General features: G+C 34.8%; 1 protein-coding gene across 1 annotated transcript; it reads right to left on the bottom strand.

Annotated features, from left to right (window-relative positions):
- Nucleotides 1-201: 201 nt before the first annotated feature.
- On the bottom strand, nucleotides 202-6,674 carry LOC136820400 (uncharacterized). The gene is made up of 2 exons (XM_067076584.1): nucleotides 6,428-6,674; nucleotides 202-3,377 (listed from the first exon to the last, which is right to left on the bottom strand). The coding sequence occupies exons 1-2, from the start codon at nucleotides 6,552-6,554 to the stop codon at nucleotides 640-642; spliced, it is 2,865 nt and encodes a 954-aa protein (XP_066932685.1). The 5' UTR covers nucleotides 6,555-6,674; the 3' UTR covers nucleotides 202-639.
- Between the last annotated feature and the right edge of the window lie 7,477 nt (nucleotides 6,675-14,151).

Raw genomic sequence — 14,151 nt, 5'->3', positions numbered from 1 at the left:
TGAAATATTTGAAATGACTTTATAATTTTGTCGGGGTCTTATTCGACTTGAAAACACATCATTTATTTCAATGAGTCAAGCAAATCAAACCATATAGCCATGCTCTGAAAATCTTGAGTCTATTCAAAAGAAATTTCACTTGCTTCTATAATTTCGACTATGATTTGGAGGATAGAAACCTTCATTTTTTTCATGAGGGAATTTCTTAATTTTTGAAATATTTGTATTCAATTGGATACAAAAAATTTAAGCAATAAAACTTTTCTTATATACAAATAAAATTTATAGTAGAGTTTTTCCTTATGGAAAGAAAAATCATGTTTCTTGAGGATGTTAACTTATAAATCTCCTAAAAAATCGGTAGAAATTATTATTAAAAATTGAAGTTTCAAATAAATACGCTTTAGAATTTTCTTAAAAACTAATCAAAGATAACTCCTTGTTAGGATTATAGAGATAAATTGTATATTGTTACAGTACCAGGTTTTTTGGAATATAAAGCAAAGCTACAAAGAAGATTTTTTCAAAAAGGTCTTTTACCTGTAAACCTTTTACCTGGAAATAGTGTAGAGTATCAAATTTATCTATATCATAACTTAAAAACAAATTGATAAAAAAATTGAAAATTAAAAAAAGATTTCATATAAAAATTTCTCGATCATCATAATCAATGCGTTTAGTCCTATCTTCTTCCTCATTTTGATGATTCTCAGAAAACATGTATCCGTTTCTATACGGATCGGAAGACGGAATCCGTTCGGAATGTCTTCGAACCGGTGGAACCCGATCGGAACCAGGTTGTAAATAATGATCTGGAAATTGATCAAATTCGTCCAAATTATACTCAATATGACGATCCGGTTGTGAACGATATCTTCGATGGTCGTTGGGTCTCTGGCGATCACTCGCAACCGATCGCGGACGATCTTTAAGTAGACTTTTCACAGGTGGTCCATTCATAAGATCAAAAGCTCGTTGTTGCATTTGTCTGTGTTGCCGAGCGTCTTTATACTTCTGATTATAAGCCTCTTGTGCTGTGACAGAAGATATCCCTGAAGGACTTAACTGTTCTTGGATCATTGAAATCCCGCTATCGGCAGTCTCAAAATCAACATAATCGTCTTTATAGAGAGTGGCTACACTTCCTGTATGTCCCATATTATCGTACGCATGTCTTGGGAGGGCTGAAGATCGTGATGTATGTCGGCTTGGTGGATAACGCGCAGCCTGGCTCATTGTATCATTGTAAAGAGACTTAACTTCTGATCTTCGAGTACTCGGTGCATACGACCGCGCATGACTTACGGAATCGAAATTTTGATCTAGATAAAGTTCGCTTGTTGCGCGACCGTGATTGTCATAATACACGACCTCACGGTTCTTCTTTTTAAAGTCGTTCCGATAACAACAACATTGTTTAGAAGGAATACATACTTTAATGACCAAGTAATACACAGCAGCGATCACCAAAACACAAATTATGAACATGGCTGTGAAGAAAACGAAATACATCCACTCACGCGGCACGCACATGTAACGTAACGAAATCGAAGAGGAAATTTCATTCGAATTCTTCACCAATGGAACTTCAACGGCGACTTCGTTGGATTCACTCAAAGGGAATTCCACTGTACAATCACCACCATTTAAAGTCTTACAAGAAGCTACAGTATCACTGAAATCGTATGAAAGGCGGTCAATCTCCAAACGAAATAGCTTGATCGCAACTGGTATAATCTCAACCCGGTTATGAAGTACGATATAGTAACGATCTGTCACGGAAGCTGTAAATTCGAACGTTCCTCTACGTGGATTCTTATTGGAACAACAAGATTCAGAAAATATGTAAGATTCAGATTCTTTACGGCTCTCCCATATCGACATACTGTTTTCACCTTGAAAGACAAAAATATCAATCAAGGAATCTGTTTCTATAGTGATTTTAATTTTACTACTTTCTAATAAGTAAAAATCTCGTTTCCATATCTGTTTAGGATTCACTTTGAACTGTTCTTTGCTTCTGGAATATTTGAGGCGCCTCGTTTTAGGAGTATCTGAAGAGCCTGTCTCAAAAGCAATCAAACGTATTTCTCCACTGTCAGAAGATCCTTTGACGCCTCGACAGAAAATGGATGAAAAAGGTAACAGTTTAACATCACCTTGGTTCATATCAAAATCCTCGGGAAAATAACCAACATAGAAATGTAAGAATCCACCAATAATGCAACAAATTGCTGCAACGATGATGAAAAAGATTGCGATATATTTCGCCTTTCGTTCGCGGTTCTCGTTAGCCAGGATTTTATGCGGAAAAGCGTCATGAAAGACAGGTATTTCTTCTTTAATTTCACTTAAGCCAGGACCCAAAGTTCCACAAGAGCACACAGACCGTGATGCACTACTATAGTTTGGAGGCATATTACTTATTGAGCTCCCAGCGCTAATGCTGCGGAAAGTATCTTTACGTTTCAAATGGCCATTAGCGCCTCTAGTTGGAAGGGTGCAACAACTCTGGGCGTATTGCGGGTGACGGCCTTTCATATTTAAGCTAACTAAGGAGCGGCTTCCGACAACACTCCCTGCGTATCGGCGATTGTCTAAGTAAACGTCCGTCCGAGCACTAGTTGGTCGTAAATATTGTCCTGATCTTGTATCAACGTATATATGGGGTTGTCGGTTACCTAACATATGATACTGCCGTGGTTGTAAATGACGTGGTCGCTCTGAGTACCGGCTACGTTGTGACTGAGCATCAAAATTATCCGCTCTTTCTTGTTCTTGTCGACGAAAAATTTCTTTGATTTCTAAAGACGCGTAACTGTTGGTAGTACTAGGTGCTCTTGCTGAATTATTATTTCTGTCAGTGTATCTGGATGAAGTAGGTGGTGAACTTAAAGGAATTGGTGGAACTGGTGGATTTGATTTATCCTCCTCAGATTCCCAGTACTGTTTACTTTCTTCAATAAGATCACTATGAGCATCGACATTCGCTATCAGTTCCTGTTCATCGTCATTCGGTTTATTGGTGCTACCACTGACTTGCGACGCTATTCCACTCTCGGTTGAGGTGTCTGATAAATTACGTTTTTGTTTCGGGTCAGCTTTCTTACGTTTGTGTATCAAATAAGTTGAATTATCGAGTTGTACCTCCTCGATAACTTCTTTAGTTGATTGGATACTGTCTTTTGAATCTGCTCTTTCCTTGTGCTCGTATGCAATGGTAGGTAGCTCTTCAGAGGTTATCAGTGGTGATGGAGGTTTCTGATCTTTTAAGGCGAAATCTGATTTTCGTCGTTCGATGATTTTTTGTATTGTTGGTTTAGGTAGAATATCTGTCAAGCATCGCTCACTTGATTTTGGTGTCTCTAATGTTCTCCCTAAAATACAAAAGGAATAAAATTTGTTATTGCTACAGAAGTTTGACCTTACATTGTTATCACAACTATTTTTGAACTATCAAAAGTCTAATTGAATTCCAAGACTGGATTGTGATATGTGCGTGTTTAATTCAGGAAAGTCTGAAATGCAGCAATTAGTGTTCGCCTTACTTACTTTAACCTGTGCTCCTAACTTTTCATAAAAATCCTGATGATTTAATACTGACTTATTTGCGCTGTAATGTTTCTCACTCGGCGCTTCATCAATCTATTTTTCATCAAAAATGGTCAAAAAACTATGCAAAGAAAGAATGAAAGACATGAAATTTGATAATTTCTAAACTTGATACATTTCGACTGAAGATTGCCGTTTAGTGAAAGTATTACTCATTCAAATTTCGAAAGATTGTTATATGATAGACGGTATATTTTTTGCCTAAAATGTCTAAAACATATTGGTTTCCAGATATAGACTAGCTTACACGCTTTTTTTAAGGAATACACTTTGTAAGAATGTCCATGATGAAAATGGCCAAAAAACTAAGAATATGCTAAGAATATCACCATCATGGAATTTTGCTACTAAAGCTAAGAATGCCATTTTATGTTTGAGACGTATGTACTAAATGTTAAATCTAGTCTGAATTAGGATCCTAACCTAAGAATGCTGTAAGAATATTTTAGGATGATTTTCCCAAAAAAGTTAAGAATATCCATGATGAAATGGATCTACACCATTCTTATAAAAAAAAGCGTGTATTGGTTTTCAGATATAGACTAGCTTATTCGTACACGTTCTTTGCTCAGGAATTATTTGGGTTTGGTGCTTATCAATAGACGATCGAAATCATAATTTTTCAAACAACATTTTTTGTAGGCTCCCTCTTATAAAAAAGTTTCTATAAGGAACTATAGAGGTCTGCAAATCAGACTATAGTTTTTAAGGTGTTTCCAAATAAAGTTTAATGGATAGGAAAAGCAGAGTTTGAGCCGCTGTAATTTAAGGATAAAGGATGAAGGAGTGATAAAAGGTTGTCAAAACGATCAGATTGCAAAATACTATTGAGGCAATCACTTGGGAAAATGTTTACTTAAATATGACAGTGTTTGATTTGAGAGGCAAAGTAAGTAATATTTACAGGTTCAAGTGATGCCAGTTTTTGTCGTGATACAAATGTCTCTTAATTCACAAAAGTCTTACGAATAACTGCATATGTACGTCTCCATATTCGAGACTTATAAGAAAGAAAAATCTTACAATAATCTTTTCAGTATGGGAGATAATAGATTTGTAAGTATTGAAGGGATCCGGAAAGGATAAAGTACGGTGAAAGGCCAAAGACTGGACACTGGATATTAACCTAAAAACTAACCATTAAAATCTTAAAATAAAAACTGAAATTGAGAGCAATCTGAGGTTTAAATTCAGAGCTTCTTTTAAAGAACATCAAAACCCTGTCATGAATTTTTATTCTCACTTACAGGGGCTACATAATATTCTACATATATTCAACATGTCACTAGGCAAAACTTCGGTGTTCCAGTACTCTTTTTCCATGATTAAACGCTCGGATTAATGTCTAAGATGTCTGATACTATTTAAAGCACAGCAAAGTACCATCAACTTATCCACTCAATAATATATATCAGTACTATAAGATGAAAACAAATCACAACACTTCACGCAAGTTTGTACATGTAGTTCAAAACATAATAAAAAAATTTCTATACCCCTTTTCTATCTTACCCACTTCTACTTTTTAATCACGAGAAATAACTAACAAAAAATTTCATATGAAAAACTTCTTAAATTACTGAAAAAATTTGTAAGTCATAGAATTTCTTTGTTCAATTCTGTTTGTCTTGGCTTTTCATGTCATCAAAAATCTTTTTCATAATTTGCGCGCTCCCCTTTCAGAAAAGTCTTTTCAACCGATTGAATATAGCTTTCAAACTTGTCGAGAAAAAGACTGTTTAATTTTGACATGTACATTCTATACATAGGCGAACATAAATATTGTACTCTATCTTTGTTTTCCAGAACGGGATTGCTGCTTATCATACAAAGCCTGCATAGGAATAATCCTTTTTGCAACAAAAAATGACTTTTAAGGGATGCCATGCCAAGAATATATGGAATTAACTTGAACGCCACAAGGGAATTGCGTTCGAGTTTACCAGGGTCGAATGACGTCAAATGTCGACTTTCGGACTAACATCTTCCATCTAGGTACACTCTGTAACCCAACCTCCTTTTACATAGCTCTTTTAAAAAAATTTGATATAGGTTTTTCATAATTGATATATCTTTCCATCTTATCACGACACCCAAAAATATTTCTACAGGGCATATACTTGATATTTTCTTTCGACTGAATTGATTTATAGAGTATAATCGGAACAAACTTGATTTGGCTAATAAGGCTAAAATGACAAGAAAAGGTCAATATTGTGTGTCTCTAGATGTCTAGGCTCTCAATCAAAATAATCTCTGTCTATGGAACTTCCGTGAGTAACTAGTACGAACCACAGACATCTACAAAACCGCAGGTGGTATAGTACGAATCCGTTTGCGGATGAAAGCAGTCTAGTGATTAGCGAATGACTGGACAATGTAACTTCAAAACACATAGATAACTTTGCCTGAGACTTTGTCTTGAGACGCTTGTTAGGTACCCGAAAATAATACTTTTAATACCAGCAAGATCTACTAATGGCCGTCGCTGAATCTACATGTTGAAGCAATCTCTTTTTCTCTACACATCAAAGGTCACGCCTCGGAGAGAGGGATACTAGGTTTGCGATGAAGTGGGTATATCCGAACCTTAGAGAGAAAAGAAAGATTTTTAGATTTCGATCAATTTTGCTTTGGTTTGAATTTTCCGAGAATAGCGAACCTTTAAGGGGGTAAATTTGGGATTCTTAAGATTTAGTGACCCATTCAGAGAATGAGTTGGTTTTGTAACAATGGGAGAAACTTTCCAGGTGTCAAAAGGGATCCTTACAAACCTTGGTGGGAATCTCTTAAAAGAAAACCAAATTATTCTTACCAGTAAAAGTATTATCCAGCGTGTTGCTACTGATGTTCAACAGCAAGTCATCACGTGAATCGTCCAAATCACTTTGTGTGTCCCCTCCTCCACGAAGTTCTAATTTCGATGAAGTGTGCTTCAACATGGCTCATTATTTTTCCTCATCAATTTCTTCCTTTTCAAGTTCCTCTTCTGTTTTAGACGTTTATTTTAATCTTGTGTGCATGGTCCGATTCGTCTTTTTCTTCAGGTTATTTTATTTTAACTTCCTATGTAGTAAAGAAGTATAGTCTTGAATTTTATAACTAGCTTTGGCGTCGCTTTCTTTCAAGAGAAGGATATATAAAAAGTATACGAATAACTCAAAAGACTCAAAACGTTTTAAGAATACCTGCAATCAAGTAGGAATACTTTAAAATTTCTCCACTTTAGAAAATCTTCAAACTTAAAGATTAATAAAACTAAAAGATAAAACAATTCGACGTCTCATTGCTTAAAGTCACCCATTGCCTCAAATCTTCGCACATCGCTACAGGTTTTTGAGTATATTAAAGTTACAAACATTCATCGACATATTTTCAAATATTATGATTAAAATCTCAAAACAAAATACAAGTTACTTCCGAAATGTCTAAAGATGCAGTAGTTGTTATGACTTGTCTTCGAGTAAAGTTTTGATTAGGATGGCGGAGTCAAATTACCTACAAAGGTTTTAATAAGAGGTAATCTGATGCTAGAGGTATTATGAAAGTGAAAGTGAGAACAAACATAAGAGTAAACCTCAAAGGCAACTACCTTTTGAAAACTTGGGTGCAATATTCTATCAACATGGATAAAGCAACAAAATCAATATCACGAAAAATACCTTGATGAACCCGCTTGTCAACATAGAGGTGCTAAATCCAGATACGGATCTAAGACAACTGTCGAGTCGAATAAGGTGGCGTAGGGTGAACAAGGAATGCAAACAGCAAAATACTAGGAAATTATCTTTCAAATCAACGATGACTTCAACAGTGAAAACTCCTAAAATCCTTATTTTTTGCTGTGCGTCAAATTCAGCACCAGAATACATTTTTTTCTTCAAGCACAGAGACACCGAAAGAAAAATAGCTACCTTAGGGGAGGACATTTTTGCGGAAAGAAAATTTGGAGGATTTGGCAGATTTAGCCAAAATCTGCCAAATTAAGTTCCCACCAAATAAAATTGAAACAAAATCTACAATACACTGCATTGCCTGAAGATTGTACCAGCATGAAGCACCGTGTAGCAGTTGAGTGTGATTTTTTCGTGCCTTGCGTGCCCTTCGTGCCTTTCGAACAAAAGTTCGTGCCTTTTGAAAAAAAGTTCGTACCTTTCGAAAAAAAGTTCGTGCCTTTTGAAAAAAAGTTCGTGCCTTTCGAAAAAAAGTTCGTGCCTTTTGAAAAAAAGTTCGTGCCTTTCGAAAAAAAGTTCGTGCCTTTTGAAAAAAAGTTCGTACCTTTCGAAAAAAAGTTCGTGCCTTTTGAAAAAAAGTTCGTGCCTTTGAAAAAAAATTTCGTGCCTTTCGAAAAAAAGTTCGTGCCTTTTGAAAAAAAGTTCGTGCCTTTGAAAAAAAATTTCGTGCCTTTTGAAAAAAAGTTCGTGCCTTTCGCTTCGGGAAAACAATTTCTAGCTCTTCTTTCACTTCTTCTTTGCATCGGCGCTAATTTGTATGTGTTGTTGACTTCTCTCTCTATCCCGACAATTCATATTTATACCTTATCGGCCAAAACTTAGTCAGCCCTAAGTGAGTAAATTTTGGCTTGGCTATAAAATTACGGCCGACTAAAAATTAGAGCTGACAAAAATTTGGGCCGACTAAAAATTTGGGCAAAATTAAAAGTTTATAATTAAGCTTTCTTTATCCCACTTTTCATATCGGTATTACTTTAACAAAGTTACAGTTAGTTAGTCAGTCTTAATTATTAGTCGGCCCGCCTTATAGTGACTAAATTTTGATCGTGAGGTGACTAAAATTATTGGGGCCGACTAAAATTAAGGCCCCGTTAAGGCCGACTAAGTTTTGGCCGATAAGGTACCTTATTGGTATATATTTTCGCGTGTTACAATTTTTCGCGAATCGCGAAATTTTTTCGAAAAAACGTGTTTCGCGTGTATTAAATTTCGCGATTCACTAAACTAGGTATTTTCAGAAAGTGGGAATATAAAGCAAGAAAAAGACTGATTTTGCTTGAAACACAACGTTTTTGATATAAAAATACTAACAAAATACTAAGAAAAAAACTTTTCGCGCGTATTTAATTTCGCGATTTTGTAATTTTGAAAAATTTAGACAGTATTAAATTTCGCGAAAATTAACCAAAAAACTCGCGAAATTAAGTACCCGCGAAAATTTGTAACACGCGAAAATATATACCAATAAAGTATCCTTTTTTGTCTTTCCTGTCTTTTCAAAACAAAACATTCGAATCTTGAACTAAACATTCGAAAGTACATTCGTCAATATGCAATGTCCAGACGGTGTCAATCGAACAACTTCGAACAAAAATCGCAATCGAACCAATCGAACGTAATCGAACGCGATCGAATAATTGCGATTCGATTGTCGAACGTAATCGAATCTTAATCGAACGGCCGATTCCTGGGTAATATTCGATTGTGTTCGATTGCGTTCGATTGATTCGGCGTTCGATTCGTTCGATTGACACCGTCTGGCAATGTCTTCTTTTTTTTCTCAATCGAACGTGAGAGGAAGACAGATACGGTATATACCACCTCTCCACCAGTCGCGTGGTGGCTTAGACTAGTAAACCACGTCGTTGTATTTCGCTGAAGATTAAACTTGCAATAGGATCTATTTTTCTATATGTTCATATTATAAGCACTATTCCCGCGTTCCTGTGTCCAAGGAAAGACAGACGCTTGCTAGTCTAGTGGTGGCTTGGCAAACACTGCAGGGATGGAGGCAAAATAGTAAAATATTGGCAATTTGGCGCCCCTTAGGAAAAATTGTAAAAAATGAAGGCAAGCGAAAAGCGCAAACATTTTTTTTCGACATATCTCTATTTTATAGGGCTAAAAACTGTCGTTTGTGAGGTAAAAAGGGGAAAGGGGCTCTGAAATCAGTGTTTTGTGAAGAGCCTTTTTTGCGCCCCTTCCTTTTCGGCGCCACCTCAAAAAATCGCTGCTGGTTAGCTGGTTATTTTGTTTGTCATTAACATTAACTATTTTTGAAAAGGTACGAACTTTCTTTTCAAATCAAAGGCACGAATTTTTTTTCAAAAGGCACGAACTTTTTTTCAAAAGGCACGAACTTTTTTTTTGAAGGCACGAATTTTTTTTAAAAAGGCACAAACTTTTTTTCGAAAGGCACGAACTTTTTTTCGAAAGGCACAAACTTTTTTTTCAAAGGCACGAACTTTTTTTCAAAAGGCACGAACTTCTTTTTCGAAAGGCACGAACTTCTTTTTCGAAAGGCACGAACTTTTTTTCGAAAGGCACGAACTTTTTTTCGAAAGGCACGAACTTTTTTTCGAAAGACACGAACTTTTTTTCGAAAGGCACGAACTTTTTTTCGAAAGGCACGAACTTTTTTTTCAAAGGCACGAACTTTTTTTAAAAGGCACGAACTTTTTTTCGAAAGGCACGAACTTTTTTTCAAAAGGCACGAAGGGCACGAAGGCACGCAAGGCACGAAAAAAATCACACTCTTCTATTTATTTCACTGTAACACGAAAGATGAAATAAAACTGCTCGGTCATCTCCAAAACAATAAGTTCAACTTCAACAAAAGATATTACGCCAATGCATTCTAGGGACGGCAAACCAGCATCAAACGTTATGATATTGAAGCCTTACCCTTTAAACCTTTCCCATAATCCCTTTTCTTCTTCGTTAAAATTTTCTTCTTCTCGAATAAAATTGAGGAAAAACCCCTTGTGAAAAATATTTCGTTTTCTTTAGTAACTGTGTCGTTTATTTATTAGAATTCTGAATTTAGGACCAACATTCTCCATGGGAGGGTTTATCTCTGTATGAATAAATGATTCGAAAATAAAATCAGAAAGGGGTCTACCAACATGAACCGAGGATTACTCATTGAAAATGGAAAAGATGTAACCAAACTTTTTGTTTAGTTCAAATATACTTTTTTTAGTGGTAGACTGAAAAACATGAAATATTCAAACTTTAGAGGTTTTTCCTTTTATCAAAAAATGCAAAATCTTGCTATCAAATATTCATTACTACAATAATTTGTAAAACAAAATCTGATAAAAACTTTCCAAAGAATGCTTTGCTTGAATCTCAGATTACCTAATACAAATTCCAAGAAAATTATATTTACTTTTAACTGCTTTATGATTATGAAATTGAAGAAGAAGAAAAGAATAAATCTTCAGATTTGCATGGCAACACAAATATGTGACCAAAAATTATCTCTATACTGTGATTTATTCCCGGTTTAGCACAAGTCTGGGTTTCAAGATATATAACTAGTCTGATGGTTGCGAAATATTAATCAACTCATTTTCTATATTACAAAGTTTTCGACACGAAACAAGAGATACGTAGCTAAGAAATTTAATAACGATTCGAAAATGTGGGAAAAACACACATCTAATCTAACTGAAAAAAAACATAGGTGTTCCATGGCCGTCGCATTTCTGTGAGAATCTTATTCACCCTTTCTCGTCTGGTCACTGAGACAGGACTGAAGAAATCATGATGATAAAATTTCAACAAAATAATTTACCGGTGTAGTACCTTGGAAAACTATTTGGTATAAGTCTTTCGTAAAATTTCAAAGCAACAAAACCAGAAAGAAATAACTCGTTTTGGCTAAACATGGCACACAAAATTTTTTCTCAAATGCAAAAATCATAATATTTTCTCTTGGGAATAAAAATGAATTGAATATATCAAGAATTAATTCTTAGCAATGGTGAATAAAGTATATTTGACACATACTATTGAATAAAAATTATCCAATTAGATAAATAATTAACACAGTCTTGAGATTGAATTCTTGTTTACAATACTTCCTTGAAAAAGGAGAAGAGACCCATCACAGACCCAGCGAGGAAAAGTCGGTGCCGATTGGAAGAATACCCTGAATACATCCCTATTGGAAAAATATTGTATTCTCATTCTCACTTGGAAGAGACTTTGAAAATCCAAACTCGCTATTTTTAGCTGAAAATAATAGAATATAAAATTCCATGGATAAGACGAATTTCCCTGGGTCGCTGATACGGGGGTGTATCAAAGTAGCTTGCCAATAAGTCACCGTTAAGAATTGCCCCAATATTGGTGAAATGAAATGGTTTAATCGAGAAAAAACTGTCATCATTCATTCCAACCTCTCTGCAAGCTTCTTTTAAGAGTGCAAAAGTCAAGTCAACAGCAAGTTTCATAACATTATACGTCAAAGAGATATTAGAATGAGGGCTTTGAAATGTTGTGAATTATCACTCAAAACTAAATTCAGATAAGAGCAAGCTGGAAAATATCGTAAAAAAAGGAGCTTCTTCTTGTGTGAATAAAGGAAGCTATAGAAATAGAGAAATTCAGGTATGGAAATCAGTTTGATAAAATTCTAACGAAAAACTTCCCTGCAGCAATAACCAAAAATTATGGCTTTAACTAACACAAAACATCAAAGGAGGGTCTACCCAGCTGGTACACAACGTTGTTTTAACGTTTATCTAATGTTCATAACGTCCATATAACGTTAGATGAACGTTGAAACACCGTTGTGTGCAGGCTGGGTATCTTACAATAAGATTTGGGCTAGGTTTCAAATGAGGCACGTTGTATACAACAATCAAAAATAAATATCTATTTCTAATGATCTGCCAGAGTCTCTGATTTTCTCTAACGGTATAAAGTGGGGTGGCAGGAATCATGGAAAATAAGAAAAGTTGCGAAGACAATGGCAAATTTAATCTCTAAAAATATAAAGAAACATCTATTTTTAATTGGATTAAGAAATTTATCCTTCAATTTCCGACAGATTCTTTTTCAAAAAGAATCAATCAAAATGATGGGAACGGAAAATTTGTGACACATTTCGGCGGCAGTGACAAGTTGTGAAAAGACTTTTTCTTGAATGAGAAGGCTTCAAATATGTCAACTGCTTGCGATGAAATGAATAAATGATTTTTAAATTTGAAAGATATATTGGAAGATGGCGTCAACGATGTTATCAGGGAGAAAAACTTATTTTCATTTGAAGAAAGTCAAGAATTTGGTGATAAAAAACCTCGAAACCTCAGTAGCAACATCTGCAAAAATTCAAAATAATCCCAAAACCATGATAAAAATACTATGATCTAAAATGTCTAAGATGGTGAAAAAAATCGAGGCAAACTAAAAAATCATATTACTGTTGCATTCTCATTTGGGACAAATAATAAGCTCTCAGAACCACAAATACGAGCTAAATCAAAAATCCAACACATTGAATACTTCCACCAAAACAAACATAAATTGTAAAAATAACTGAAAAAACAACAAACATTTAAAAATTTGGTCAAATTTAGGACAAATTCGAAAAGTAAACATAAAAATTGTCCCCTCACTCCCTTAAAACTTCAACACAAGTCTCACACTACACATAGTTCTATAATATGCCACATACTGATTTTTAGATGTTTACAATTTATCACATTCTATTTTGAGACATTCGAAGAAGAATTTTGTTATCCTCATCAATTCTATTCTTCTCATCGCAATTTTTCACTAATTCTTAATATAACATTTTCCTCTCTCTCATATCTCTCAAATGAGAAATCAGAAAGAAGAGAAGAATAGTTTCTTCATTTTCATTATTTCACACTATTATGTTGTCATGACAACAAATATTCAACTGATGAATAATGCATCGAGTTAGATCTTCAGTCCTTCTTAGTTACGTATTATAGGTTAAGTGGAATTGCATAGAATGATACATTTCATAGTCTTAAACAATCCATAAATTAGTTCTTATTTTTATAAGAACAACGAGGTTTAAAAGTGCCGAAATTAAGAGCAATTTAAGAACATTTTAAGGCTTCGAAGAATCGAAAACACCCAGTTTGTTAGGAAAATGTACAAAAATACTTACAAAATGGTGAAAATAAGAACATGTTAAAAACATTTTTTGGCTTAAAGCTCAAAAAGTTAAAGAACATCCGGAGAAAAATGAGAATATCATAAAAACGAGTCGTGGCTAGTACGAAGACTCATCAGAAATTACTGATTCTTATAAAAATCAGCTAGCACATTGTTTGTAAAGGACGGCTTTGTCAAAGTCAGAAAGTAAAAACCGATCCGGTCAGGGGGGGGGGGTCATGCAGTTATTATATAAACACTATGACAATTACTACCGTGGTGGTATATAAACCAAAATTTGGGAAAACAGTTACTCCACCAGTGGACTAACTGCAACATGGGTGGTGCCTAAGCCCAAAATTGTCGATTTTGGTAGGATATGGTGTACTAAGTGAGCACATTTTTCAATTTTTCACTTAAAATTTTAGGTTTTTAAAAATTCCGGAAGCAAAAAAATTCAAAACATTTTTTTTTTAACAAACAGATATTTTAACAAACTTGGAAAATGATTGAGATGTTTAACTCTTGAACGGTCGTTAATAAGACGTACCCAGTAAAATGGTATAAAAAATGAGGAATTCGGTGAAAAAATGTCAAATTTGGCACTTTTGGGGGTGGTATACACCAATTTTGAGGGTAAAATCAGTTTGTACACTATGGAATAACT

Source organism: Clytia hemisphaerica, unplaced genomic scaffold, assembly GCF_902728285.1.
Source record: "Clytia hemisphaerica strain Z4C2 unplaced genomic scaffold, Clytia hemisphaerica genome assembly, whole genome shotgun sequence".
Taxonomy (NCBI): Eukaryota; Metazoa; Cnidaria; class Hydrozoa; order Leptothecata; family Clytiidae; genus Clytia; species Clytia hemisphaerica.
This window is presented reverse-complemented; position numbering and strand designations above follow the sequence as displayed.

Bases quoted from the DNA above. Each gene is read 5' to 3' on its own strand.
- LOC136820400 (XM_067076584.1), bottom strand. From the start codon at position 6,554: ATGTTGAAGCACACTTCATCGAAATTAGAACTTCGTGGAGGAGGGGAC. The intron at 3,378-6,427 runs GTAAGAATAATT...TTTGTATTTTAG, and splicing joins GCTGGATAATACTTTTACTG to GGAGAACATTAGAGACACCA.